General features: G+C 45.8%; 1 protein-coding gene across 1 annotated transcript in view; it reads left to right on the top strand.

The window, feature by feature from the left end:
* The window catches only part of nagk (N-acetylglucosamine kinase), a 32,166-nt gene extending 6,100 nt beyond the window's left edge, over window positions 1–26,066 (top strand). Inside the window, exons 4-9 of the mRNA XM_068028687.1 lie at window positions 233–343; window positions 5,331–5,443; window positions 16,104–16,191; window positions 19,365–19,462; window positions 21,252–21,330; window positions 25,632–26,066. Of these exons, the coding sequence (XP_067884788.1) occupies window positions 233–343; window positions 5,331–5,443; window positions 16,104–16,191; window positions 19,365–19,462; window positions 21,252–21,330; window positions 25,632–25,855 (713 nt within the window). The 3' untranslated portion in view covers window positions 25,856–26,066. The remainder of the gene's footprint in view (window positions 1–232; window positions 344–5,330; window positions 5,444–16,103; window positions 16,192–19,364; window positions 19,463–21,251; window positions 21,331–25,631) is intronic.
* The last annotated feature ends 739 nt before the right edge of the window (window positions 26,067–26,805 follow it).

Here is a 26,805-nt window from a genome sequence, read left to right as displayed (position 1 = left end):
TCTCACTTTACCATGCCCCTCCCCCATACCAAAGTGTGAACAAGTTCTTGGCTTCTGATATAAGACTCTCTAATGGTTTTGTTGGCTTTCTGCGTCAGTCTACATATACACCAGTTGCTTGGGTGAGGTGGGACCTGCTCCATGGGCAGTCGGTATTCTTTTGCTAGACCAGTTCTGAGGTACGCTGCAAGTTTTTTATATATATATATATATTAAAAAACCCTCCCCCCAGGTGGAATTGTGTTGATATCGGGAACGGGTTCCAACTGCAAGCTCGTCAATCCGGACACATCAGTGATTGGCTGTGGAGGTTGGGGTCACCTGATCGGAGATGAGGGATCCGGTGAGTGGAGAAGAATCATAGTTTTAAGAAACGTGGACTTAAGAGTACAGCCACGGTCGTACATGGGCAAGGTGCTGGTTACGTTTTAGGTTGTTTTGGTATTTTGCAAGAGTTCCAGTGCTTGACACATTTTCCAGTGAGTTTGGAATTTTACACCATTCTAAGATATATTTGAATCTCCGTACAACACTGGTTGCACTGGAGAAATTTCAAAATAGGGCTCTTTCTGTACAAAAAAGACTGAGGGGGTGATCTGATAGAGGGCTTAAAATTATGAAGGGGATCAATCGGGTTGAGGTAGAGAAGATGTTAACACTTGTGGGCAGCCAAAATTAGGCAGCATCAATACAATCACCAATAAATCCAATAAGGAAGTCAGGAAAAACTTCTTTTCCTAGAGCGTATTTAGATGTGGAACTCGCTACAGCAAGTAGTAGTATAGCAGGCCCATGTTCAACGAAGGGTTCCCACTTTACCAAGCTACTGGGAGGAGCAAGCTGGCTCCCAATTGTATCTGCTCCAGAAGAAGCCTCTATCTGCCGAGGTTAGATTTTGATGATCTTTAAGTAGGTTTATGAGGATGGAAAGGTTGCTGGACCTTAACTCCAGAACTGGTCTTACCTCTGACCCCAATTGGTGGTCCTAGTCAAGCAGCCTGCCTGCTAGAAGGGTTGCTGATACCTGGTGCCAGGGTCAAGGATGTCTCTGAACGGACAGGAGGCATTCTGAAGGGGGAGGGTGAACAGCCAGAGGTTGTGGTACACATTGGTACCAATGGCATAAGCAGGAAGAGTGACGAGGTCATGCAGGGGGAGTTGAGGGAGTTATGCAGAAAGTTAAAAGACAGGACCTCTAGGGTTGTAATCTCGGGATTACTCCCTGTGCCACGTGCCAGTGAGGCTAGAAATAGGAAGATAGTGCAGCTATACACGTGGCTGGTGTAGAAGGAAGGGTTTCAGATATCTGGACCATTGGGATCTCTTCAGGGACAGATGGGACCTGTACAAGAAGGACGGGTTGCATCCAAACTGGAGGGGCACAAATATTCTGGCTGCGAGGTTTGCTAGCGTCACTCGGGAGGGTTTAAATTAGTGTGGCAGTGGGGTGGGAACCAGAGCAGTAGGACAGCAAGTGAAATAAAAGAGGGGGAACTAGTAAATAAGGCCAGTAAGACTAAGAGGAAGAGCAGGCAGGGAGATGTTGCGGAGCACAGTGGGACTGGTAGTCTGAAGTGCATTTGTTTCAATGCGAGAACTATAACAGGTAAGGAAGATGAACTTAGAGCTTGGATTAGTACTTGGAACTATGATGTTGCTATTACAGAGACTTGGTTGAGGGAAGGACAGGATTGGCAGCTAAATGTTCCAGCATTTAGAAGCTTCAGGCGGGATAGAGGGGGATGTAAAAGGGGTGGGGGAGTTGCATTACTTGTTAAGGAGAATATCACAGCTGGACTGCGGGAGGACACCTCGGAGGGGTCGTGCAGCGAGGCAATATGGGTGGAGCTCAGGAATAGGAAGGGTGCAGTCACGATGTTGGGGGTTTTCTACAGGCCTCCCAACAGGCAGCGGGAGGTAGAGGAGCCATTTTAACACTCCCCCCTGCTCTCATACTCACATCTCTGTCCTGGGATTGCTGCAGTGTTCCAGTGAACATCAACGCAAGCTTGAGGAACAGCATCTCATCTACTGATTAGGCACACTACAGCCTGCCGGACTGAACATTCAGTTCAATAATTTCAGAGCATGACAGCCCCCCATTTTACTTTCATTTTTAGTTTTTTCTTGTTTACATTTTTTACAACCTTTTTTTGCATTTATTTCATTTCATCTTAGTTTGTTCAGTTTGCTTGCCCACTTTTTTTTCATGTTTGCACTTGCTGCTGTTCAATAATCAGTCCGTTAACACCTTTTCTGTACTAATGCTTTGTCTTTCAACACACCATTAACATATTGTTTGCCTTTGCTCTATGACCTTTTGGTCAGCTATGCGGCCTGGTCCAATCTAGACCTCCTTTGTTACCTCTTGCCCCACCCCCACCTCACTTGCTTATAACCTGTGACTTTTCTAATATTTGTCAGTTCCGATGAAGGGTCACTGACCCGAAACGTTAACTCTGCTTCTCTTTCCACAGATGCTGCCAGACCTGCTGAGTGGTTCCAGCATTTCTTGTTTTTATTTCAGATTTCCAGCATCCGCTTTTATTTTAGGTAGAGGAGCAGATATGTAGACAGATTTTGGAAAGATGTAAAGGTAACAGGGTTGTAGTGGTGGGTGATTTTAACTTCCCCTATATTGACTGGGACTCACTTAGTGCTAGGGGCTCAGATGGGGCAGAATTTGTAAGGAGCATCCAGGAGGGCTTCTTGAAACAGTATGTAGAGTCCAACTACGGATGGGGCCGTACTGGAACTGGTATTGGCGAATGAGCCCGGCCAGGTGGTCGAAATTTTAGTAGGGGAGTATTTCGGGAACAGTGACCATAATTCCTTAAGTTTTAAGGTACTTGTGGATAAGGATAAGAGTAGTCCTCGGGTGAAGGTGCTAAATTGGGGGAAGGCTAATAATAACAATATTAGGCAGGAACTGAAGAATTTAGATTGGGGGTGGCTGTTTGAGGGTAAATCAACATCTGACATGTGGGAGTCTTTCAAATGTCAGTTGATTAGAATCCAAAACCTGCACATTCCTGTGAGGAAGGATAAGTTTGGCAAGTTTCGGGAACCTTGGATAACGCGGGATATTGTGAGCCTAGTCAAAAAGAAAAAGGAAGCATTCGTAAGGACTGGAAGGCTAGGAACAGACGTATCCCTTGAGGAATATAAAGACAGTAGGAAGGAACGTAAGCAAGGAGTCAGGAGGGCTAAAAGGGGTCATGAGAAGTCATTGGCAAACAGGATTAAGGAAAATCCCAAGGCTTTTTATACGTATATAAAGAGCAAGAGGGTAACCAGGGAAAGGGTTGGCCCACTCAAGGACAGAGAAGGGAATCTATGTGTGGAGCCAGAGGAAATGGGCGAGGTACTAAATGAGTACTTTGCATCAGTATTCACCAAAGAGAAGGACTTGGTGGATGATGAGCCTAGGGAAGGGAGTGTAGGTAGTCTCAGTCATCTCATTATCAAAAAGGAGGAGGTGTTGGGTGTCTTGCAAAGCAATAAAGTAGGTAAGTCCCCAGGGCCTGATGGGATCTACCCCAGAATACTGAGGGAGGCAAGGGTAGAACTTGCTGGGGCCTTGACAGAAATCTTTGCATCCTCATTGGCTACAGGTGAGGTCCCAGAGGACTGGAGAATAGCCAATGTTGTTCCTTTGTTTAAGAAGGGTAGCAGGAATAATCCAGGAAATTATAGGCCGGTGAGCCTTACGTCAGTGCTAGGGAAATTATTGGAGAGGATTCTTCGGGACAGGATTTACTCCCATTTGGAAACAAACAAACTTATTAGCGAGAGGCAGCATGGTTTTGTGAAGGGGAGGTCGTGTCTCACTAAATTGATTGAGTTTTTTGAGGAAGTGACAAAGATGATTGATGAAGGAAGGGCAGTGGATGTTATCTATATGGACTTCAGTAAAGCCTTTGACAAGGTCCCTCATGGCAGACTGGTACAAAAGGTGAAGTCACATGGGATCAGAGGTGAGCTGGCAAGATGGATACAGAACTGGCTCAGTCATAGAAGACAGAGGGTAGCAGTGGAAGGGTGCTTTTCTGAATGGAGGGATGTGACTAGTGGGGTTCTGCAGGGATCAGTGCTGGGACCTTTGCTCTTTGTAGTGTATATATAAATGATTTGGAGGAAAATGTAGCTGGTCTGATTAGTAAGTTTGTGGACGACACAAAGGTTGGTGGAGTTGCGGATAGTGATGAGGATTGTCAGCAGGATATAGATCGGTTGGAGACTTGGACGGAGAAATGGCAGATGGAGTTTAATCCGGACAAATGTGAGGTAATGCATTTTGGAAGATCTAATACAGGTGGGAAGTATACAGTAAATGGCAGAACCCTTAGGAGTATTGACAGGCAGAGATATTTGGGCGTACAGGTCCACAGGTCACTGAAAGTGGCAACGCAGGTGGATAAGGTAGTCAAGAAGGCATATGGCATGCTTGCCTTCATCGGTCGGGCATAGAGTATAAAAATTGGCAAGTCATGCTGCAGCTGTACAGAACTTTAGTTAGGCCACACTTGGAATATTGCCTGCAATTCTGGTCGCCACACTACCAGAAGGACGTGGCGGCTTTGGAGAGGGTACAGAAGAGGTTTACCAGGATGTTGCCTGGCCTGGAGGGCATTCGCTATGAGGAGAGGTTGGATAAACTCGGATTGTTTTCACTGGAACGACGGAGGTGGAGGGGCGACATGATAGAGGTTTACAAAGTTATGAGCGGCATGGACAGAGTGGATAGTCAGAAGCTTTTTCCCAGGGTGGAAGAGTCAGTTACTAGAGGACATAGGTTTGAGGTGCGAGGGGCAAAGTTTAGAGGGGATGTGCGAGGCAAGTTCTTTATACAGAGGGTGGTGAGTGCCTGGAACTTGCTGCCGGGGGAGGTGGTGGAAGCAGGTACGATAGCGATGTTTAAGAGGCATCTTGACAAATACATGAATAGGAAGGGAATAGAGGGATATGGGCCCCGGAAGTGCAGAAGGTGTTAGTTTAGGCAGGCATCAAGATCGGCGCAGGCTTGGAGGGCCGAATGGCCTGTTCCTGTGCTGTACTGTTCTTTGTTCTATGGAACTGCGCTCCCACACCCAGCCACATCCCCAGCAGCAACTGGTCAACTGGTGTGTTTGGTGGGGTGGGGTTGGGGGGAGTGCGTGCGGTGGAGGGGTTGGGGTGCGTGCGGTAGAGGGGTTGGAGGGGGGTTGCGGTGGAGGGGTTGGGGGGGGGGTTGCGGTGGAGGGGTTGGGGGGGGTGCGGTGGCGGTGTTGGAGGGGTGCAGTGAAGAAGAGATGCAAGTGTAACTGAAATTCTTCACTTTTTTTCCTCAGCCTATTGGATGTCCCTCTTGGCTATAAAGACTGTGTATGATGCTGTTGACAACTTCAAGCACACACCATTCAACATCTGCATGGTTGAGCAGGCCATGTACAATTACTTCCAGGTTAGAAGCTGTCACCATGGTGACCCGCGAATGTGAGATTTGTTTGATGAGGGCCCTTTTTAGAGGACTACATTTAGAATACTGTGCACAGTTCTGGTCTCCATATTATATAAAGGATATACAAGCACTGGAGAAGGTACAAAAAAGAATTACAAGGTTATAACCATCAGGAAATGCCAACTCTCTTCAGAAAATTGAAGACTGGGTGGTGGCCTAATGGAGGCCTTTAAGATTATCAAAGGGTTTGATAGAGTAGATGTGGAGAAGAACAGAACTAGGGGCCGTAAATCTCGGATGGTCATTCAAAAAGCCAGTAGGGAATTCAGGAGAAACGTCTTTACCCAGAGGGTGGTGAACATAGAAAAATGGAAAGATTTATGGCAGAGAAGGAGGCCATTTGACCCATCGTGTCTGTGCCAGCTGAAAAAGAGCTAGCCAGTCTAATCCCACTTTACAGCACTTGTTCCGCAGCCCTGTAGGTTACGGCACCTCAGTTGCACATCCCAGTGTTTTTTAAATGCGATGAGGGTTTCTGTCTTGCCTCTACCACCTGCTCAGGCAGTGAGTTCCAGACCCCACCAAAAATTACTACTCAACTCAGAGTTACAGGCAGCAGCAGCGACGGCTGACCTGGGTGGAGACTGAGTGCAGCAACTGAGGAGTTAAAGCGGGGGAGGGGGTGAGAGCCTCCAGCGAAATCACCGACAACAGAAACAACATCTGTAAAACAGCTATAGTGACGTCACAACCAGGGAAGGAGACGATTGGTGAGTAGCTGGTCAGTGTTTTCAGTTATAGTTTTGAAGGCATGGCAGGGCACCTCAGCTCTGTGGAATGCACATCCTGTGTCATGTCGGAAATGCTGGACTCTTGGCATGGCCTGGACAACCACGGGCAGGAAGTGTTGAAGCTAAAGCAGCTGCAGTTCTAGGTTCCGGAGGATGAGCAGCAGCTGGAGTCACTACGGTGCATCCGCGAGGCTGAGGGTTTTGTGGTTTGCACGTTTCTGGATGTGGTCACTCCACAACTTAATAATGTGCAGGCAGAGAGGAAATGGGGTGACCGCCAGGCAGCGAAGGAAGACCAGGCAGGTAGTGCAGGAGTCCCCGGAGTGCATCTAGCTCTGCAAGCGGTACACAGTTCTGAATACTGGTGAGAGTGATGGTTCCTCTGGGGAGTGTAGACATAACCAAGTCCACTACATCATGGGTGTCTCAGCTGCAAGGTTGGGGGGTGGCGCAGGAAGAACAGTGGTAGGGGATTCGATAGTTAGGGGAACAGACAGACGTTTTTGTGGCCATAGACGTGCCTCCAGGCTGGCATGTTGTGTCCCTGGTTCCAGGGTCAAGGATATCACAGAGTGGCTGCAGGACATTCTTAAGTGGGGGAGGGTGAACAACCAGAGGTTGTGGTTCACATGGGTACCAACGACGTAGGGAGAAAGAGGGATGAGGTCTTGAAAGCAGATTTTAGGGAACTAGGTAAGACATTAAAAAGCAGGACCTCAGAGGTAGTAATCTCCAGATTACTCCTAGTGCCATGCACTAGTGAGCATAGAAATAAGAGGTTAGAGCTGATGGATGCGTGGCTGGAGAGATGGTGCAGGAGGGAGGGCTTCAGATTCCTGGGGAATTGGGACCTCTTCTGGGAGAGGTGGGACCTGTACAAGTTGGATGGTTTGCACCTTAACAGGGCCGGGACCAATGTCCTTGCCGGGGTGTTTGCGAGTGCTGTTGGGCACGGTTTAAACTAGTTTGGCAGGGGGATGGGATCCTGAGGGTCGACTCAGATGGGGCAAAATCTGAAATGGAAGGCAGAAAATTAATGAGTGAGGCTGGAAGATGGAGGAAACCAAGGATAGAAAATAAAAAAAAGACAATGAGTATAGCAAATAAGGTAGTAATCTCTGGATAACTCCCGGTGCCACATACTATTGAGTACAGAAATAGACAGATAGAGCTGATGAGTAGGTGGTTGGAGAGATGGTGCAGATGGGAGGGCTTTAGATTCCTGTGGCATTGGCACCGCTTCTGGGGGAGGTAGGACCACTACAAGCTTCAACAGGGCCAGGACCAATATTCTCGCTGATGCTTTTTGTTACTGCTGTTGGGAAGGGTTTAAACTACTTGGTAAAGTGGGTGGGAACCTGAGACTATATTGAGAAGGGAGAAAAGTTGGAAATGAAAGGCAGAAAATTAGTAAGTGTGTTTGGAAGGCAGAGGAGCCAAAGGGTAGAAAATAGACAACAAGGGAGTTTTTCAGTGCTAAATGGTACATACTTCAATATAAGAAGTCCAGGCAATAGGACAGATGAGCTGAGAGCGTGGATTGACAGGTGGGAGTATGAAACTATAGCTATTACCGAGACATGGCTGAAAGAAGTATTAATGGCAGCTCAGCATTTCTGGTTACAGATAAGGTAGAGAGGGGGATTAAAAAAAAAAGGAGATGGGGGTTATGATAATGATTAAAGAAGCAATTATTGGTGTGAGGAGGGATGATATGGTCGAAGAATCGTCAAATGAGGCCTATATATATTTATATAAAAAATACGGGGTATACTGTAGACTCCCAAACAGTCAGACGGAGATAGAAGAGGAAATATGTCGGCAAATCTCTGAGAAATACAGAAACAATAGGGCAGTAATAGTGGGGGGGATTCCAACTACCCTAATATTATAATACCATCTTCACCTGGACGTGCTGAATGGATGATCCATCTCGGCCTCCTCCTGAGGTCCCCAGCATCACAGATACCAGTCTTCAGCCAATTCGATTCACTGCACGTGATATCAAGATGCAAAGGCTATTGGCTGTGACAACATTCCAGCAATCGTACTGAAGACTTGTGCTCCAGAACTGGCTGCGCCCTGAGCCCAGTTGTTTCAGTACAGCGACAACACTGGTACCTACACGACAATGTGGAAATTGCCCAGGTATGTCCTGTACACAACAAACAGGACAAATCCAACCCAGTCAATTACCACCCCATCAATCTACTCTCAATGATCAGCAAAGTGATGGAAGGTGTCGTTGAGAGTGTTATCAAATCGCACTTACTCAGCAATAATCTGCTCACTGACGCTCAGTTTGGGTTCTGCTAGGGCCACTCAGCTCCTGACCTCATTGCAGCCTTGGTCCAAACGTGGACAAAAGAGCTGAACTCAAGGCGAGGAGAGAGTGACTGACCTTGACATCAAGGCAGCCTTTGACCAAGTATGGAATAAAGGAGCCCTAACAAAACTGGAGTCAGTGGGAATCGGGGAAAACTGTCCACTGGTTGGAGTCGTACTTAGCACAAAGAAAGATGGTTTTATTTATTTAGAGATACAGCACTGACACAGGCCCTTCGGCCTACTGAGTCTGTGCTGACCAACAACCACCCATTTATACTAATCCTACATTAATACCATATTCCCTACCACATTCCCACCATTCTCCTATCACCTACCTACACTAGGGGCAATTTACAATGGCCAGTTTACCTATCAACCTGCAAGTCTTTGGCTGTGGGAGGAAACCGGAGCACCCGGCGTAAACCCACGCAATCACATGGAGAACTTGCAAACTCCGCACAGACAGTACCCAGAACTGAACCCGGGTTGCTGGAGCTGTGAGGCTGCGGTGCTAACCACTGTGCCACTGTGCCGCCCTAACTGTGCCAGTTGTACTTGTTGGAGGTCAATCATCTCAGCTCCAGGACATCACTGCAGGAGTTCCTCAGGGTAGTGTCCTAGGCCCAACCATCTTCAGCTGCTTCATCAATGACCTTCGTTCCATTATATGGTCAGAAGTGGGGTGCTCGCTGATGATTGCACAATGTTCAACATTCGTGACTCCTCAGATACTGAAACAGTCCGTGTCCATGTGCTGCAAGACTTGGACAACATTCCAGCTTAGGTTGATGAATGGAAAATTACACTTGTGCCTCGTAAGTGCCAGGCAATGACCGTCTCAAACAAGAGAGAATCTAACCATCTCCCCTCAACATTCAATGGCATTATAATCGCTGAAACCCCCACTATCAACATCCTGGGGCTTACCATTGACCAGAAACTGAACTGGACGAGCCACATAAATGACAACAAGAGCAGGCCAGAGACTAGGAGTTCTGCAGTGAGAAGCTCACGTCCTGACTCCCCAATACCTGTCCACGATCTACAAGGAACAAGTCAGGAGCGTGATTGAATACTCTGCACTTGCCTGGATCAGTGCAGCTCCAACAACACTCAAGCTTGACACCATCCAGTACAAAGCAGCCCGCTTGATTGGCACCCCATCCATAACCTTAAACATTCACTCCCTCCACCATCGACGCACAGTGGCAGCAGTGTGTACCAGCTACAAGATGCACTGCAGCAACTCACCAAGGCTCCTTCGACAGCACCTTCCAAACCTGCAACCTCTACCACCTAGAAGGACAAGGGCAGCAGATGCATGGGAACACCACCACCTGCAAGTTCCCCTCCAAGCCACACACCATCCTGACTTGGAACTATATCGCCGTTCCTTCACTGTCACTGAGTCAAAATCCTGGAACTCCCTTCCTAACATCAATGTGGGTGTACCTACAGCCCAAGGACTGCAGCGGTTCAAGAAGGCGGCTCATCACCACCTTCGTAAAGGCAATTAGGGATGGGTAGCAAATGCTAGTCTAGCCAGTGACGCCCACATCCCATGAATGAATAAAAAGAATTAACTGGGATAGAATTAGTATGAAAGGCACAGAGGGAGCAGAATTTTTAAATGCATTCAGGAGAACTTTTTAGCCAGTACGTAGTAAGCCAAACAAGGGAGGGAGGGGGTTGTCTGGACGTAGTAGTATGGATTGAAGCTGGTCAAGTGGACGGGTATCAGTTGCGAAGCACTTCTGTGGAAGTGATCGTAATTCGGTTAGATTTACGGTAGATAAGGAAAAGTACAAAGATAGACCAGAAATAAAAGTTCTCAATTCGGGAAAAGCTAATTTTACTAAGCTGAGATGTGATTTAGTAAAAGTGGACTGGAAACAGCTACTTGAAGTGCCAGATCAGTGGGAGGCATTCAAGGAAGAAGTAGTGAAGGTTCGGAGCATGTATGTTCTCTTAAAGGAAAAGGGTTGGACTAAAAAATCCAGAGCTGTCAAGGGCTGAAAGGAGAGGATAAAGAGAAAAGAGAAAATTATGATGGACTCCAAGGGCTCAATACTACAGAAAACATAGAGGAGTATAGAAAGTGTAGGGGTGAAAATAAAAAAAGATATTAGGAAAGCAAAGAGAAGGCATGAAAAAATATTGGCAAGTAAAATCAAGGAAAACCCTAAGTTTTTTCCATAAATACATAAAGAGCAAGAGGATAACTAAAAGAATAGGGCCTAGTAGTGAGCATAGGGAAACCTGCGTGTGGAGGTGGAGGAAGTTAGTATGGTTCTTAATCAATACATAGTGTCTCTTTTTCAGAAAAGAGAGGGACAATACTGACATTGTGATCAGAGAGGAGGAGTGTGAAATATTAGATGAAATTAACATAGTGAGAGATGGTGTATTAAGAGGTTTAGCATCTTTGAAAGTGGATAAATCCCCAGGGGTCAAGATGAAATGTATCCTAGGCTGGTAAGGGAAGCAAGAGAAGAAATAGCGGAGGCTGTAACCAATTCTGTCTGGCAACAGGCATGGTGCCAGAAGACTGGACGACAGCTTATCCTCGGTGGAGGGAAAATTACTGAAAAAATTCTGAGGAATAGGATAGGCAAACGTGACATGAAGTCCTGTGACATTGATCACAAGTCGTGGGAGTCAGATGCCAGCGTTCGCCAGAGCTGGCGGGCAGCCATAAAGACAGGGCTAAAATGTGGCGAGTCGAAGAGACTTAGTAGTTGGCAGGAAAAAAGACAGAGGCGCAAGGGGAGAGCCAACTGTGTAACAGCCCCGACAAACAAATATCTCTGCAGCACCTGTGGAAGAGTCTGTCACTCTAGAATTGGCCTTTATAGCCACTCCAGGCGCTGCTTCACAAACCACTGACCACCTCCAGGCGCGTATCCATTGTCTCTCGAGATCAGGAGGCCCAAAAGAAATGTCTGACTAATGATTGAATTATTTAAGGAGGTAACAAGGTGGGTTAATGAGGATGGTGCATTTGATGCAGTCCATATGGATTTTAGCACGGCTTTTGATAAGGTTACACAAGGCAGGCTGGCCATGAAAGAAATGAACAAAAAAAGTCCAATTTCCTTTCAAGGTTATTATAATATCAGTGTCCACCACCCTATCAGGCAGTGTATTCTAGTTCATAACTACTCATTACTGGAGCAGGAAAGAAGTTTGAACACAGCAAGGTTTGTAGAGACAGCTGGCCCCTGAAATGCAAGGGTCGGGGGAGTAAAATCGCAAGCCAGGCCCCACCCCCACTTCACTCCTGTTCAGTATAGAGGGGATTTGGCTCAGCATTAATGGCCTCCATAGTCACATAGACTGCAGCATTCACTAGTAATGGAGTGCTGCACTGTCAGAAGTGTCATCTTTCCAGTGAGTCATTGAATTTAGGCTGCATCTGCCCTCTCAATTGGATGTAAAGGATCCTATGACACCATTCAAATTAGAGCAGGGAAGTTCTCCGTGGTGTCCTGGCTAAAATTTATCCCTTAATCAACATCACCAAACACATGATCTGGTCATCATCACATTGCTGTTTAGGGCAGCTTGCTGTGTGAAAATTGGCTGCCACGTTTCCTATCTAACAACAGTACCTCATCATCATCGTTGTCATTCAGGCTGTGTTCATCCACTGTAGGATATAACCCTTTTCATTTATCTCTATCCCTTGCTGTTCTTGATCATGTGATTCCTAGGTATGATATTATGTCATGTCTCCATCATCTTCTTGGTCCCCCCTTCCTGTTCTTCGCTGCCACTCCATTAGCCTTTTTGTCCAACTGTTATAATTTCTTCGCGCAACATGCCCAGCCCATTTCCATTCGCCTTTTATCTTCCGAATGGTGTCCTCCAATTTCCTGATATATTCCATTACAACTAATTTTTATCACAAATGGAGATGTGTAATATTTGCCTTTACATTGTTCTATGAGTTTTGCTCTGTATATTTTGTAAAAAGACATTCTGCCCATCACACGAGTGAATAATGTGATATATGAATTTCTTTGGCAGTGTGATGCTAGGTATTTAGGCCGTACGTCCCAAAGACTGGTGGATCATATCAAACAACATGTCCCTTCCGCTGTTCACAACAGGCAAGGTACAGGCTGTACCCAACCAGCCTGTGCTTGCAAAACTCAAAACAGTGTCTAACATTAGATGTGATTCCACGATGGCCAGCATTTACTAAATAATCCTCAGTGTGCTAAGAATTACGCTGACAACCAATTTAAGATAGTCAGTCTGGCTCGCAGTGTGGCGCATTTGCACCTACTGGAAGCTACATATATTAATACACAGGGCCCTGTTCTTTGCAGACAGAAAGAACATGTACACACATTGTACCTGTTTCAGCTAAACAAAATAAGTGACAGCTATTTGCTGGTTCATTCCTCAGGCCGATGCCTTGACCAATCAGTCAAGTTGCCTGGTTTAAATTTTCAAACAAAGCTTGGCAGTTAACTGTTAGTCACCATAAACTGGTGCATTCTCCATGGCAATGCCTCTACCAATCAGAATTCACTTGCCAGCCAATCAGCACTCTCTTCTCATTTGTTTCCCTTACATTGGTATTCTTGTGATTTGTCCTGATGAGTGCAAGACGAAAAGCTTCGACAAAATGTCTCTATTTCAGCAATACTCAAGTTCTGTACTATATATATATTTTGTAGTTGTCTGCCCCATGTTATGGTCAGTAGCACACACTAATCATAAACCCCTCCTCCTCAATGCCAGTGGTATTTTCTTATCACAGAATATCTCTGTATCTCCCGAAGCAACTCCATCCTGCACTAATCCTACTCAGTACCTCTTCATTTATACAATCTTCCATCCTTAATGTTTGCTCCAGATATTTGTATTCAGTCACTTTTTCAATTTCTTGGTCTTCAATTTGTATGGTAGCTTCTGTCTTAAAGTTCATCATGTACTTTGTACATTTTCAGTCTAATATTTTTACTCTTTTTTTTTTTTTACAACAGTTCCTACACTCCAAAAATGTTCTTTATTTTGGAATGAGGTTGCAAATGGTACTACCTAAATGCAAGTCCTTCTATCCTTTGCCTTGTCAACATTCGTCAGTCAAACAGATAGCGACCATAAAACAGATTAGTGGTTATGTATCATGTTGCTGTTTGTGGTAAGTTGCTGCCACATTTATATAGCGCCTTTCACGACTTCAGGATGCCCTGAAGCCAGTGAAATATCAGATAATGACCAGATAATCTGTTTTTGTGATACTGGTTGAGGGATAAATATTAATCATGAGACCAGAGAGAGCAACCCTGCTCCTCTTCAAATAGTGTAATGGGATCTTTTATATCCATCTGAGAGGACAGGCGGGGTCTTTTTTTAACGTCTCATCTGAAAGATGGCACTTCTGACAGTGCAGCACTGCACTGAGTGTGCCAGCCTAGATTATGCTCTCAAGCGGGTCTTGAACCCACAACCTTCTGACTCGGAGGAGAGAGTGCTACTCGCTGAGCCATGACTGACACCTCAAGTGGAAAGTATTCGAGCCCTGCAGGCCTGAGAAGTCGCAGGTTTGATTCCCCTGATCAGGGTATCCGATTCCTGTGGGATTGACCTCAATGCCATTTGATTAGTGAACATCCAAATACAGGGCAGGGTGTGAATGGCATGAGAACATATAATGCTAAATTAATAGATGCTACAGCACAGAACTAAGCCAGTCCACCCAACTGATCCATACGAGTGTTTTATTTTTTCATGGGATGTGAGCATTGCTGACCAGCTCAACATTTGTTACCCATCCTTAATTGTCCTTGAGAAGGTGGTGGTGAGCTGCCTTCCTGAACTGCTGCAGTCCACATGGGGCAGGTACACCCACAGTGCCGTTAGCACGGGAGATCCAGGACTTTGAACCAGCTACATGAAAGAATGGCAATAAAGTTCCAGGTCTGGATAGTGTGGAACCTGCAGGTGGTGGTATTCCCGTGCATCAACTGTCCTTGTTCTTCTAAGTGCTAGAGGTCATGGGTTTGGAAGGTGCTGTCGAAGGAGCCTTGGTGAATTGCTGCAGTGCATCTTGTAGATGCTACACACTGCTGCCACTGCGTCGGTGGTGAAGGGAGTGAATGTTGAAGGTGGTGGTTGGGGTGCCAATCAAGTGGGCTGCTTTGTCCTGGATGGTGTCGAGCTTCTTGAGTGTTGTTGGAGCTGCACCCATCCAGGCAAGTGGAGAGTATTCCATCACATTCCTGACTTGTGTCTTGTAGATGGTGGACAGGCTTTGGGGAGTCAGGATGTGAGTTACTCGCCACGGGATTCCCAGCCTCTGACCTGCTGTTATAGTCACAGCATTTGTGTCTGGCCCAGTTAACTTTCTAGTCAATGGTAAGCCCCAGGATGTTGATAGCATGGGATTCAGTGAATGCCAAGGGAAGATTCTCTCCTGTTGGAGATAGTCATTGCCTGGCACCTCTGTGACACAAATTTTACTTGCCATTTATCAACCGAGCCTGAGTGCTGTCTTGGTTTTGCTGCATGTGGGCACAGACTGCTTCACTATCTGAGGAATCGTGAATGGTACTGAACACTGCAATCATCAGCGAGCATCCCACTTCTGACTTTTATGATGGAGGGAAGTTTATTGATGAAGCAGCTGAAGATGGTTGTGCTTAGGACACTACCCTTAGCAGTGTTCTGGGACTGAGATGATTGGCCTCCAACAACCACAACCATCGTTCTTTGTGCTCAGTATGACTCCATCCAGTTGTTCCCCTGATCTCTATTGACTGCAGTTTTTTTAGGTTTCCTTGATTGCACACGCATTCAAATGCTGCCTTGATATGAAGGGTAGTCACTCTCAGCTCATCTCTGGAATTTGGCTCTTTTGTCAATGTTTGGACCAATGTAGTAAGGTTTGTAGCCAAGTGGTCCTGGCAGAACCCAAATAAGCATCTGTGGGCAGGTTATTGCTGCTGATTGAATAGACTGACGGGTGTGGTAATTGGCCATATTGGATTTGACCTGCAGTTGTTGACAGGACATACCTGGGTATTGAATGGGATCAGTAGTTTAGTGGTCATGTGACTGGACTAATAATCTAGAAAACTACTAATGCTCTGGAGACTTGGGTTCAAATCCCACCATGGCAGCTGGGGACATTAATTTCAACTAAAATAAATCTGGCTTAAAAAGCTAGTCTCAGTAATGATGACCATGAAGCTGTAAAAACTCATCTGGTTCACTAATGTCCTTTAGGGAAGGAAATCCTTAACCAGTCTGGTCTACATGTGACTCCAGGCCCACAGCAATGTGTTTGATTCTCAACTGCCCTCTGATAACCTAGCAAGCCACTCAATTGTATCAAATCACTGAGGATAAGCAATTGAAGGAGAAATAATTGCAAGGATTTGTGGAAAGAACCAAGGAGTGGAACTAACTGGATTGCTCTTCAAAGAGCCGACAAAGACTTGATTGGCCTTTAGTGCTGTATTATTCAGTAATTCTATGAACTCTTAGGATTTCTTTCAAACTTTTTTCTTCCTTTCCAAATTCTGCAGGTATCGAATCGAATGGGCCTCCTCACTCACCTGTATCGCTGCTTTGAGAAATGCAAAATTGCTGGATTTTGTAAAAAACTAGCAGAAGGTAAAAACTTATTTTTGATAAACAAATGCAACCTTTCTCCAGCCTTAGTCTGGCACCTGTGCGTAAATTACTTAATTTGTCGTGGCTAAGTGGGTATCCTACGAGTCAAAAGGTTGTGGGTTCAAACCCAACTCTTGAGAGTTGAGCACAAAAATCTAGGCTGACACTCATTGTGCAGTACTGAAGGAGTGCTCTGCTGTTTCTGCGATGAGACATTAAACTGAGGCCATTTTTTGTCCTCTCAGGTGGGCATAAAAGATCCCATGGCAGTATTTTGAAGAAGAGTGGGATTGTTCTCCCTGATGTGCAGGCCAATATTCCTCTGCCAACATTACTGAAACAGATTATCTGGTCATTCATCACAATTGCTGTTTGTGGGAGCTTACTGTGTACAAAATTGTCTGCAGCATTTCCTGCATTACAACAAGGACTACACTTCAAAAAGTATTGGCTTTGAAGCACTTTGGGATGTCCTGAGGTTGTGAAAGATGCAATATAAATACAAGTTCATTCAGTTATTTATTTATTGAATTCAATTTCGCAACTAGCCGTCGTGGAATTGAGAGCCATCACCTCTAGTCCAGTCTCATAACTGCGAGGCTACCCGACCCATTTTCAGCATTTAGAGCGGTGATGGATGACTTGGTATGAAGCCTATCTCTCAGCAGGAGCGATCTTGATGGATTGGGGTGAATGGAGAGAAGAAAACACAAGAAACAAGGAGTAGACTATATGGCCCATTAAGCCTGCTCCTCCATTCAATATGACCATGGCTTATCTTAGGCTTCAACTCCACTTTCTCTCCTGCTCACCATATCCCTTGATTCCCTGAGAGACCAAAATCTGTCTCCTAGTATTCGATGATGGAGCATCCACAACCCTCTGGGGTAGAGAATTCCAAAGATTCACAACCCTTTGAGTGAAGTAATTTCTAAATGATCGGCCCCTTATCCTGAGACAGTGCCCCCGTGTTTTAGATTCCCCAACCAGTGGAAATAATCTCTACCCTCTCCATCCCCTTCAAAATCGTGTATGTTTCAGAGATCGCCTCTCATTCTTCTAACCTCCAGGGAATATAGGCACAATTTAGTAAATCTTCACTGCACTGCCTCCAATACAAGTATATCCTTTCTTAAATGTGGAGACGAAAACTGCACACAGTATTCCAGGTGTGATCTCACCAAAACCATGTACAATTATAGTAAGACGACTTTATTCCTGTACTCCAATCCCCTTGTAATAAAGGCCAACATGCCATTTGCCTTCCTAATTGCTTGCTGTATTTGCATGCTAACCTTCTGCATTCCTTGTACGAGCACACCCAAGTCTCTTCGAACATCAACACTTACAACTTGCACACCTTATAAAAAAAATTCTGCTTCTCTATTCTTACTACCAAAGTGAATAACTTCACACTTCCCTACATCATATTCCATCTACCATCTTGTTGCTTAACACTTAACCTGTCTATATCTCTTTGCAGCCTCTCTCTCTCCTCCCCACAGCTTACCTTTCCATTGAGTTTTGTATCATCAAACTCAGACACATTACTTTCTGTCTCTTCACCTAAGTCATTAATGTAGATTGTAAACAGATGAGGCCCCAGCACTGATCCTTGTGGCATTTCCACTGTTCACTGCCTGCCAACTTGAAGATGCCCTGTTAATGCCCACTCTATGCTTCCTGTCCATTAACCAATCCTCTCTGCATGTTAACATTACCCCCAACTCCATGATCCCTGGTCTTGCTATTCATCTTTTGTGTGGCACCTTATCGAATGCCTTTTGGAAATCTAGGTATACTACATCTACTGGTTCCCCTTTATCTACCCTGCTAGTTACATCCTGAAAGAAATTCTAAAAAATTCCTCAAACAGGCTTTCCCTTTAGTTGACTTGTTTTAATTATACTGTGCTTTTCTAAATGCATTGTTAAGATGTCCTGAGTAATAGATAACAGCATTTTCCCCAATAACTGATGTTCGTCCATCTGGCCTGTAGTTCCCTGTTTTCTTCCTCCTTTCGTGAAAAGCAGCGAATGGGCAAAAATGGGGCATTTTCAAGTTGGCAGGCAGTGAATAGTGGAGTGCCGCAAGGTGTTACATTTGCCAACTTCCAATCTGATGGGACCGTTCCCGAATCTAAGGAATTTTGGAAAATCATAGCGAGCGCACCCATTATCTCTGCAGCTATCTGTTTTAGAACCCTATGGTGTAAGCCATCCGGTCCCGGGGATTTGTCAGATTTTAGTCCCTGAAGTTTTTCCAGTACTTTTTCTCTGCTGATATTATTTTTCTTAATTTCCTCACTCTTTTTTAGCCCCTAGGTTACTATCTATTTCTGGTATGAAATTTGTGTCTTCTACTGTGAAGACAGACAGAATATTTGTTCATTGCCTCTGCCACTTCCTCATTCCCTATTATTATTTCTCCTGTCTCTGCTTCTAAGTGGCCAACATTTGCTTTAGCTACTCTCTTCCTTTTTCTCTACCTATAAAAGCTCTTACAATCTGATTTTATAATGCTGACTAGCTTTCTCATTCTATTTTTTCCTTTTTTTAATCAACTTTTTGGTGGACCGTTGCTGGTTTCTGAAACACTCCCAATCCTCAGACTTGCTACTCTTTTTTGCAACATTGTAACCTCTTTTAATCTAATACTGTCCTTAACTTTGAGTGAGCCATGGTTGGGTCTCACTTGCTGAGGTTTTGTTTCTGATGGAATGTATTTTTGTTGAACATTTTGAATTGGTTCTTTAAAGGTTTCCCACTGTTGATTTACTGCCATACCTTTTAGTCTATCTACCCAATTTACCTTAGCCAGTTCTCCCCTCATACCTATGTGATTGGTATTGTGATTGGACTGTGTCCCTTTCAAACTTAACATGAAATTCAATGGTATTATGATCAATATTTCCCACTGGATCTTTTATTATGACATTACTAATTAACCCTGCTTCATTACACAATACTAGATCTAAGATAGCTTTATCCTTAGCCAATTCCACAATATATTGCTCCTTGAAACTGTCCCAAAAACATTCTACAAACTCATTTTCTAGACCACTTTTGCCAATTTCATTGTCCCAGTCTATATGAAGATTAAAATCCCCACAAATATTAAATTGTCTTTGTTACAAACACATTTAAAAGTATCTTTTAAAATATTATTTTCAGCGGCAGATGCTGGTGACCATTTCTCTTGTCATATCTTCAGAAGAGCGGGCCAGGAGCTCGCCCGACACATCGTGGCTGTGCTGCCTTATGCGGACAAGGTAAAAAAAAAATGAAATGCTGTCTGTAGATTTGGTTCTAAGAACCAGTCAAGCTTTTGAGTCCGTAATACTCCAGTCAAGATTCATGACCCAAAGAGTGGTGAGAATGTGGCACTTGCCACCACAAAGAGGTGGCTGAGGAGAATAGTATAGATGCATTTAAAGCGAGGCTAGAGAAGCATTCGCGGGAGAAGGGAATAGAGGGTTATGTTGATAGAGTTAGATAAGGAAAGATGGGAGGGGCCTTGAGTGGCGCATAAACACTGGCATATGCTGAATGTCCTGTTTCTGTGCTGTATATTATTTTATTAATTTTATTTTTTTATTTAGAGATACAGCACTGAAACAGGCCCTTCGGCCCACCGAGTCTGTGCCGACCATCAACCACCCATTTATACTAACCCTACAGTAATCCCATATTCCCTACCGCCTACCTACACTAGGGGCAATTTACAATGGCCAATTTACCTATCAACTGCAAGTCTTTGGCTGTGGGAGGAAACCGGAGCACCCGGCGAAAACCCACGCGGTCACAGGGAGAACTTGCAAACTCCGCACAGGCAGTACCCAGAATCGAACCCGGGTCCCTGGAGCTGTGAGGCTGCGGTGCTAACCACTCCGCCACTGTGCAATGTAATTCACCAAAATAAAAAGTATGGCAGTTAATTTGTGCACAGCAAGATCCCACAAGTAGCAATGTGCTAACAGGTTTAGTGATGATGGTTGGAGGCTAAATATTGTCCAGATCTCCCCTGCTCCTCCTCAGAAAAGTGGCAGTGTGATCTTTTACATCCACGAGAGGATAGACAAGGCCTCAGTTTAACATCTGATCTGAAAAACGGCACCTCTGACAATGCAGCACTCCGTTTCAGTACCACACTGGAAAGGTCTGCCTAGATTTTGTGCTTATCTCTGGAGTGGGACTTGAACCTTCTGACTTGGAGGCGAGAGTGCGACCCACTGATCCACGACTGATCTGATGGTGGGATTACAGAGCTTTAAGCTCGACATCTGCACTATGGCTAAATTTAAAGTTGTGGTTCAGTGTTATGTGGGGTTGCTCCCATCTCATACGTCTCCCTACCCAAAACAGGAAGCTTAACTTTCTGTTGTTGGAGGAACCTGCGTTGCCATGCCAGATGAAGGTGAGACAGCAGGGGGTAGGGAGAATGCAGAAAGGAAAAATCCCTACCCGGGGATGTGGCACAAAATCTACTGCTGACAGTTCTGGTAGCAGTACTGAGGGAGAGCAATGCTGTTGGAGGTGCTGTGATTGGAATGGGATGTTAAAAAGAGTCTGCCCCCTAAGATGCACTATTCGAAGAAGAACAGGGCATTCTCCCTGGTCTCAACACCTAAAACAGATTGTCTGATCATTATCGTATTGCTGCTAGTGGGAGCTTGCTGTGTGTAAATTTGCGACTGTGTTTCCTACATTACAACACAGACTGCACTTTAACACTACTTCATTGGCTGTAATGTAATTTGGGGTGTCCTAAGATTGTGAAAGGTGCTAGATAAATGCAAGACTTTTTTCAATCTCACTCCTTTATTTGGTGAGGATGGGGATTCTGCATGTGGACTTATGTCTCCCTCTCTGCCCACCTCTGGCCCCCCATCCACCCCCTGCCCACCCACCCCCTCTGACCCTGTAAAATTATGTTGGGAGGTTGAACGGTTGAGCTGCCTTCATTACGTGTCTGTGGGTGGACAGTTGTTAGAGCTGACTCTGATTCTGTGGGAAGATTTGAGTGTCTTTTTGGTGTAACTGCTGCTCTTTCTACTCCAGATACTCTTTGAGGGGGAGCTTGGTTTGCCCATAGTCTGTGTGGGGTCTGTGTGGAACAGCTGGCATCTCATGAAAAGTGGTAAGTTGTGTGAAAAAATCTGTAGTCATAGCGATTTACTGACCTTCAGTCCCAGACTCTGCCTAATCAGCTGATCTCAGTTTTGATGGTAGTATCATCGAACCTTATGACATAGTAGGAGGCCATTCGACCCATCATGTCTGTGCCAGATTAGTTCCACTCCCCCTACTGTTTACCATGGCCTTGCAATTTTCTCCCATTCAAGTATTTATCCAATTCCCTTTTGAAAGTTACTACCAGTGGGGAGATAAAGGGTGGCCCAGGAAGTGAGAGCTCCTGTGAGTCCAGAGTGGAGGATAAAGGAGCAGCCCGGCGAGTGAGAGCACAGCGAGACTGGTGGGAGGATAAAGGAGCGGCCTGGAGAGTGAGAGCACAGCAAGACTGGTGGGAGGATAAAGGAGCAGCCCGGAGACTGAGAGCACAGCGAGACTGGTGGGAGGATAAAGGAGCAGCCCGGAGAGTGAGAGCACAGCGAGACTGGTGGGAGGATAAAGGAGCAGCCCGGAGAGTGAGAGCACAGCGAGACTGGTGGGAAGATAAAGGAGCAGCCCGGAGAGTGAGAGCACAGCGAGACCAGCGTGGAGGCTAAAGGATTGGCCCAGAGAGAGAGAGAGCACAGCGAGACTGGTGGGAAGATAAAGGAGCAGCGCAGAGAGTGAAAGCACAGCAAGACCAGAGTGGAGGATAAAGGAGTTCTGAAGAAGGGTCACTGATCTGAAACGTTAACTCTGCTTCTCTTTCCACAGATGCTGCCAGACCTGCTGAGTGGTTCCAGCATTTCTTGTTTTTATTTTAGATTTCCAGCATCCGCAGTATTTTGCTTTTATATTATTGGAGGATAAAGGAGCAGCCCGGAGAGTGAGGGCACAGTGAGACTGGAGGGAGGATAAACGAGAGGCCCGGAGAGTGAGAGCACAGTGAGACTGGAGGGAGGATAAACGAGAGGCCCGCAGAGTGAGCACAGCGAGACCAGTGGGGAGGACAAAGGAGCAGCCCGGAGAGTGAGAGCACAGCGAGACTGGTGGGAGGATAAAGGAGCAGCCCGGAGAGTGAGAGCACAGAGAGACTGGTGGGAGAATAAAGGAGCAGCCCGGAGAGTGAGAGCACAGAGAGACTGGTGGGAGAATAAAGGAGCAGCCCGGAGAGTGAGAGCACAGCGAGACTGGTGGGAGGATAAAGGAGCAGCCTGGAGAGTGAGAGCACAGAGAGACTGGTGGGAGGATAAAGGAGCAGCCCGGAGAGTGAGAGCGCAGTGAGACTGGTGGGAGGATAAAGGAGCAGCCCGGAGAGTGAGAGCACAGTGAGACTGGTGGGAAGATAAAGGAGCAGCCCAGAGAGTGAAAGCACAGCAAGACCAGAGTGGAGGATAAAGGAGTTCCCAAGAAGGGTCACTGACCCGAAACGTTAACTCTGCTTCTCTTTCCACAGATGCTGCCAGACCTGCTGAGTGGTTCCAGCATTTCTTGTTTTTATTTCAGATTTCCAGCATCCGCAGTATTTTGCTTTTATATTATTGGAGGATAAAGGAGCAGCCCGGAGAGTGAGCACAGTGAGACTGGAGGGAGGAGGATAAAGGAGCAGCCCGGAGAGTGAGAGCACAGGGAGACTGGTGGGAGGATAAAGGAGCAGCCCGTAGAGTGAGAGCACAGAGAGACTGGTGGGAGAATAAAGGAGCAGCCCGGAGAGTGAGAGCACAGCGAGACTGGTGGGAGGATAAAGGAGCAGCCTGGAGAGTGAGAGCACAGAGAGACTGGTGGGAGGATAAAGGAGCAGCCCGGAGAGTGAGAGCGCAGTGAGACTGGTGGGAGGATAAAGGAGCAGCCCGGAGAGTGAGAGCACAGTGAGACTGGTGGGAAGATAAAGGAGCAGCCCAGAGAGTGAAAGCACAGCAAGACCAGAGTGGAGGATAAAGGAGTTCCCAAGAAGGGTCACTGACCCGAAACGTTAACTCTGCTTCTCTTTCCACAGATGCTGCCAGACCTGCTGAGTGGTTCCAGCATTTCTTGTTTTTATTTCAGATTTCCAGCATCCGCAGTATTTTGCTTTTATATTATTGGAGGATAAAGGAGCAGCCCGGAGAGTGAGCACAGTGAGACTGGAGGGAGGAGGATAAAGGAGCAGCCCGGAGAGTGAGAGCACAGGGAGACTGGTGGGAGGATAAAGGAGCAGCCCGTAGAGTGAGAGCACAGGGAGACTGGTGGGAGGATAAAGGAGCAGCCAGGAGCGTGAGAGCACAGGGAGACTGGTGGGAGGATAAAGGAGCAGCCTGGAGAGTGAGAGCACAGGGAGACTGGTGGGAGGATAAAGGAGCAGCCCGGAGAGTGAGAGTACAGCAAGACCAGCGCGGAGGCTAAAGGAGTGGCCTGGAGAGTGAGCACAGCGAGACCAGTGCAGAGGATAAACAAGCAGTAAGGTGAGGCCAGCAGGGAGATAGTGGCGGCTCTGGGAGGTTCAGAGTGAACGCACCATATTAGGGTTAAAAAAAAAAAATCAAAGTGTGACATCACAGGAAAGCAGGTAAGTGATTGGTTGGTGAGTATTTCTCTTTTTCTCTCTAGGGCATTCTTTCAAATTAGGAGCTGGGAAATTAATAAACCAATCAGGATTAGTATAGCAGTAAGTGAATTAATAAGTATCGTAGAATAGAGCAGGTGTAGAGGCATTAGTTAACATTAGTTTAAACAAAGTACCAAACAGATACTCAAAAAAGGAATAGAGTTTTTTGAGATCATGGATGGGCAGCTGTGACTTGTTGCTTGCAATTTCTGCGCCATGTGGGAACAAATGCAGGGAAGTTGCACTGAACCTTTATAAAGCTTTGGTTAGGCCCCAACTGGAGTATTGCATCCAGTTCTAGTCACCACAATTTAGGAAGGTTGGGACGGTCCTTGAGAGGGTGCAGAGGAGATTTGTCAGAATGGTTAGATTGGAAAAGGTGGGGGTTGTTCGCCATGGAGCAAAGGAGATTGAGGGGAGATTTGATAGAGGTGCACAAGATTATGACTGGCTTAGCTTATTTAGACAAGGTAAAGCTGTTCCCATTAAACTGATGGTACAAGGACTAGGGGACACAAATGGGCAAGAGATGCAGGGGAATGCGAGGAAGAACTTTTTTACACAGCGGGTGGTAATAACCTGGAACTTGCAGCCCACGAGGGTGGTGGAAGTGGAGACAATTAGAGATTTCAAAAGAAAATTGGATGGGCATTTGAGGGAAATAAACTTGCAGATCTACGGGGATTAAGTGGGATTGACTGGATAGCTCTGCAGAGAGCTGGCATGCACTCGATGGGACGAATGGCCTCCTATGGCGGAAATAACTCAATGAATCTGCTTCCACCGCCCTGTCAGGCAGTGCATTCTGGGTTATCACAGCACAGTGGCGCAGTGGTTAGCACCGCAGCCTCACAGCTCCAGCGACCCGGGTTCAATTCTGGGTACTGCCTGTGTGGAGTTTGCAAGTTCTCCCTGTGTCTGCGTGGGTTTCCTCCGGGTGCTCCGGTTTCCTCCCACAGCCAAAAGACTTGTAGGTTGATAGGTAAATTGGCCATTATAAATTTCCCCTAGTATAGGTAGGTGGTAGGGGAATATAGGGACAGGTGAGGATGTGATAGGGATATGGGATTAGTGTAGGATTAGTATAAATGGGTGGTTAATGGTCGGCACAGACTCGGTGGGCCGAAGGGCCTGTTACAGTGCTGTATCTCTAAATCTAAAAAAAAAATCTAAAATCACTGTTTGTTTAAAAAATTGCCCTCATTTCCCCTCTGGCTATTTTGCCAATTACCTTCAATCTGTGGACCCTGATTACTGCCACTGGGAATAGTTCCTCCTTATTTACTGTATCAATACCCCTCATTATTTTGAACACCTCTACTAAATCTCCCCTTAACTTCTCTGCTCTAAGGAGAACAGTCCCAGCTTCTCTGGTCTCTGCACATAATTGAAGTTCCATATTCCAGGTACAATTTTAGTAAATCTATTCACCCTATCCAAGGCAAATGTTTTTGTTTTTGATTGCTTTCAGACAAGACATTAAACTGAGGCCCAGTCTGCCCCCTTGGATGGGCATAAAGGATCCCAGAGCAGTATTGGAGAGCAGGGCAGTTCTCCCCAGTGTCTTGGCCAACCAACATCATTTCAAAAGAAAACCGATAATCTGGTCATTATCACATTGCTGTGTGGAATTTTGCTGTGTGCAAATTGGGAAAAAAAAAATATTTTGTTTACTGTGAAGTGCTTTGGAACATCCTGAAGTTGTTAAAGGTGTTATATAAATGCAAGTTCTTTTTTTCCCCTAGGGTTTTTGGAGGTGTTGAACGAAGTGAAACAAAGGCCAATGGGAAGGGACCTGCACAAATTGACCATGATGAAACTGAAATACTCTTCAGCGATTGGTGCAGCCAGTCTTGGCGCCAGCCACACTGGTTACAATTTACCGATGCACTATGAGAACAATGTAGACATCTTCTACGTCCACTGCTTCGGCTGTACAGAAGGTTGCATTGCTCAGTCAACAAGATGATTGGCCAACGAGGTTCTGGTCTTAGGACTAAGACATGATATGGTCATTCAACCGGCTTTTTTTAATTGCCAGATTTTTGTATAGGTTCATTGACCAAAAAACAAGCAATCAGTTTATTCGTGGCCTATTTGCTTTGCAGCCACTTCCTGATCAGAGGCGCATTGTATTCATCTAATTTTATCAAGCGATCTCATTGAAGGAGATATCTGTACACTGACTGCTATCTCTCAGTACCTGTCTAGGGGGGAGCCTATCAGATGTACAAGGTCACTTATGCGTGGCTGAAGAGATGGTGTGAGGGGGAGCGTTTTAGATTCCTGGGACATTGGGACCGGTTCTGGGGGAGGTGGGACCAATACAAAGTGGATGGGTTACACTTGGGCAGGACTGGGACTGATGTCCTCGAGGGAGTATTTGCTAGAGTGGTTGGGTAGGGTTTAAACTAAAATGGCAGGGGGATGGGAACCTTTGCAAGGAGTTTATGGGAGGGGGTGGGGGGAATCAAAGACAAGAACAAAAGACATTAAGGGGAATAAGAAAAGTGATCGGCAGAGAAATCAAGGGCCACAGTGAAAAATAGTGGGAAGGGGACAAGTAATGTTAAAAAGACAAGCTTTAAGGCTTTGTGCCTTAACAGACGGAGCATTCGCAATAAAGTGGATGAATTAATCACACAAATAGATGTAAATGGGTATGACACAGTCAGAATTAGAGAGTCAGGGCTGCAGGGTGACTAAGGATGGGAAATGAACATCCAGGGGTATTTAGGAAGGACAGACATAAAGTAAAAGGTGGTGGAGTTGCATTGCTGGTTAAAGAGGAAATTAACACAATAGTGAGGAAGGATATTAGCTCTGACAATGTGGCATCTGTATGGGTAGAGCTGAGAAACACTAAGGGGCAAAAAACATTCGTAGGAGTTGTATATAGACCCCCAAACTGTAATGGTG

The sequence above is a fragment of the Heterodontus francisci genome, chromosome 1 (genome assembly GCF_036365525.1).
Source record: "Heterodontus francisci isolate sHetFra1 chromosome 1, sHetFra1.hap1, whole genome shotgun sequence".
In the NCBI taxonomy this organism is placed as follows: Eukaryota; Metazoa; Chordata; class Chondrichthyes; order Heterodontiformes; family Heterodontidae; genus Heterodontus; species Heterodontus francisci.
This window is presented reverse-complemented; position numbering and strand designations above follow the sequence as displayed.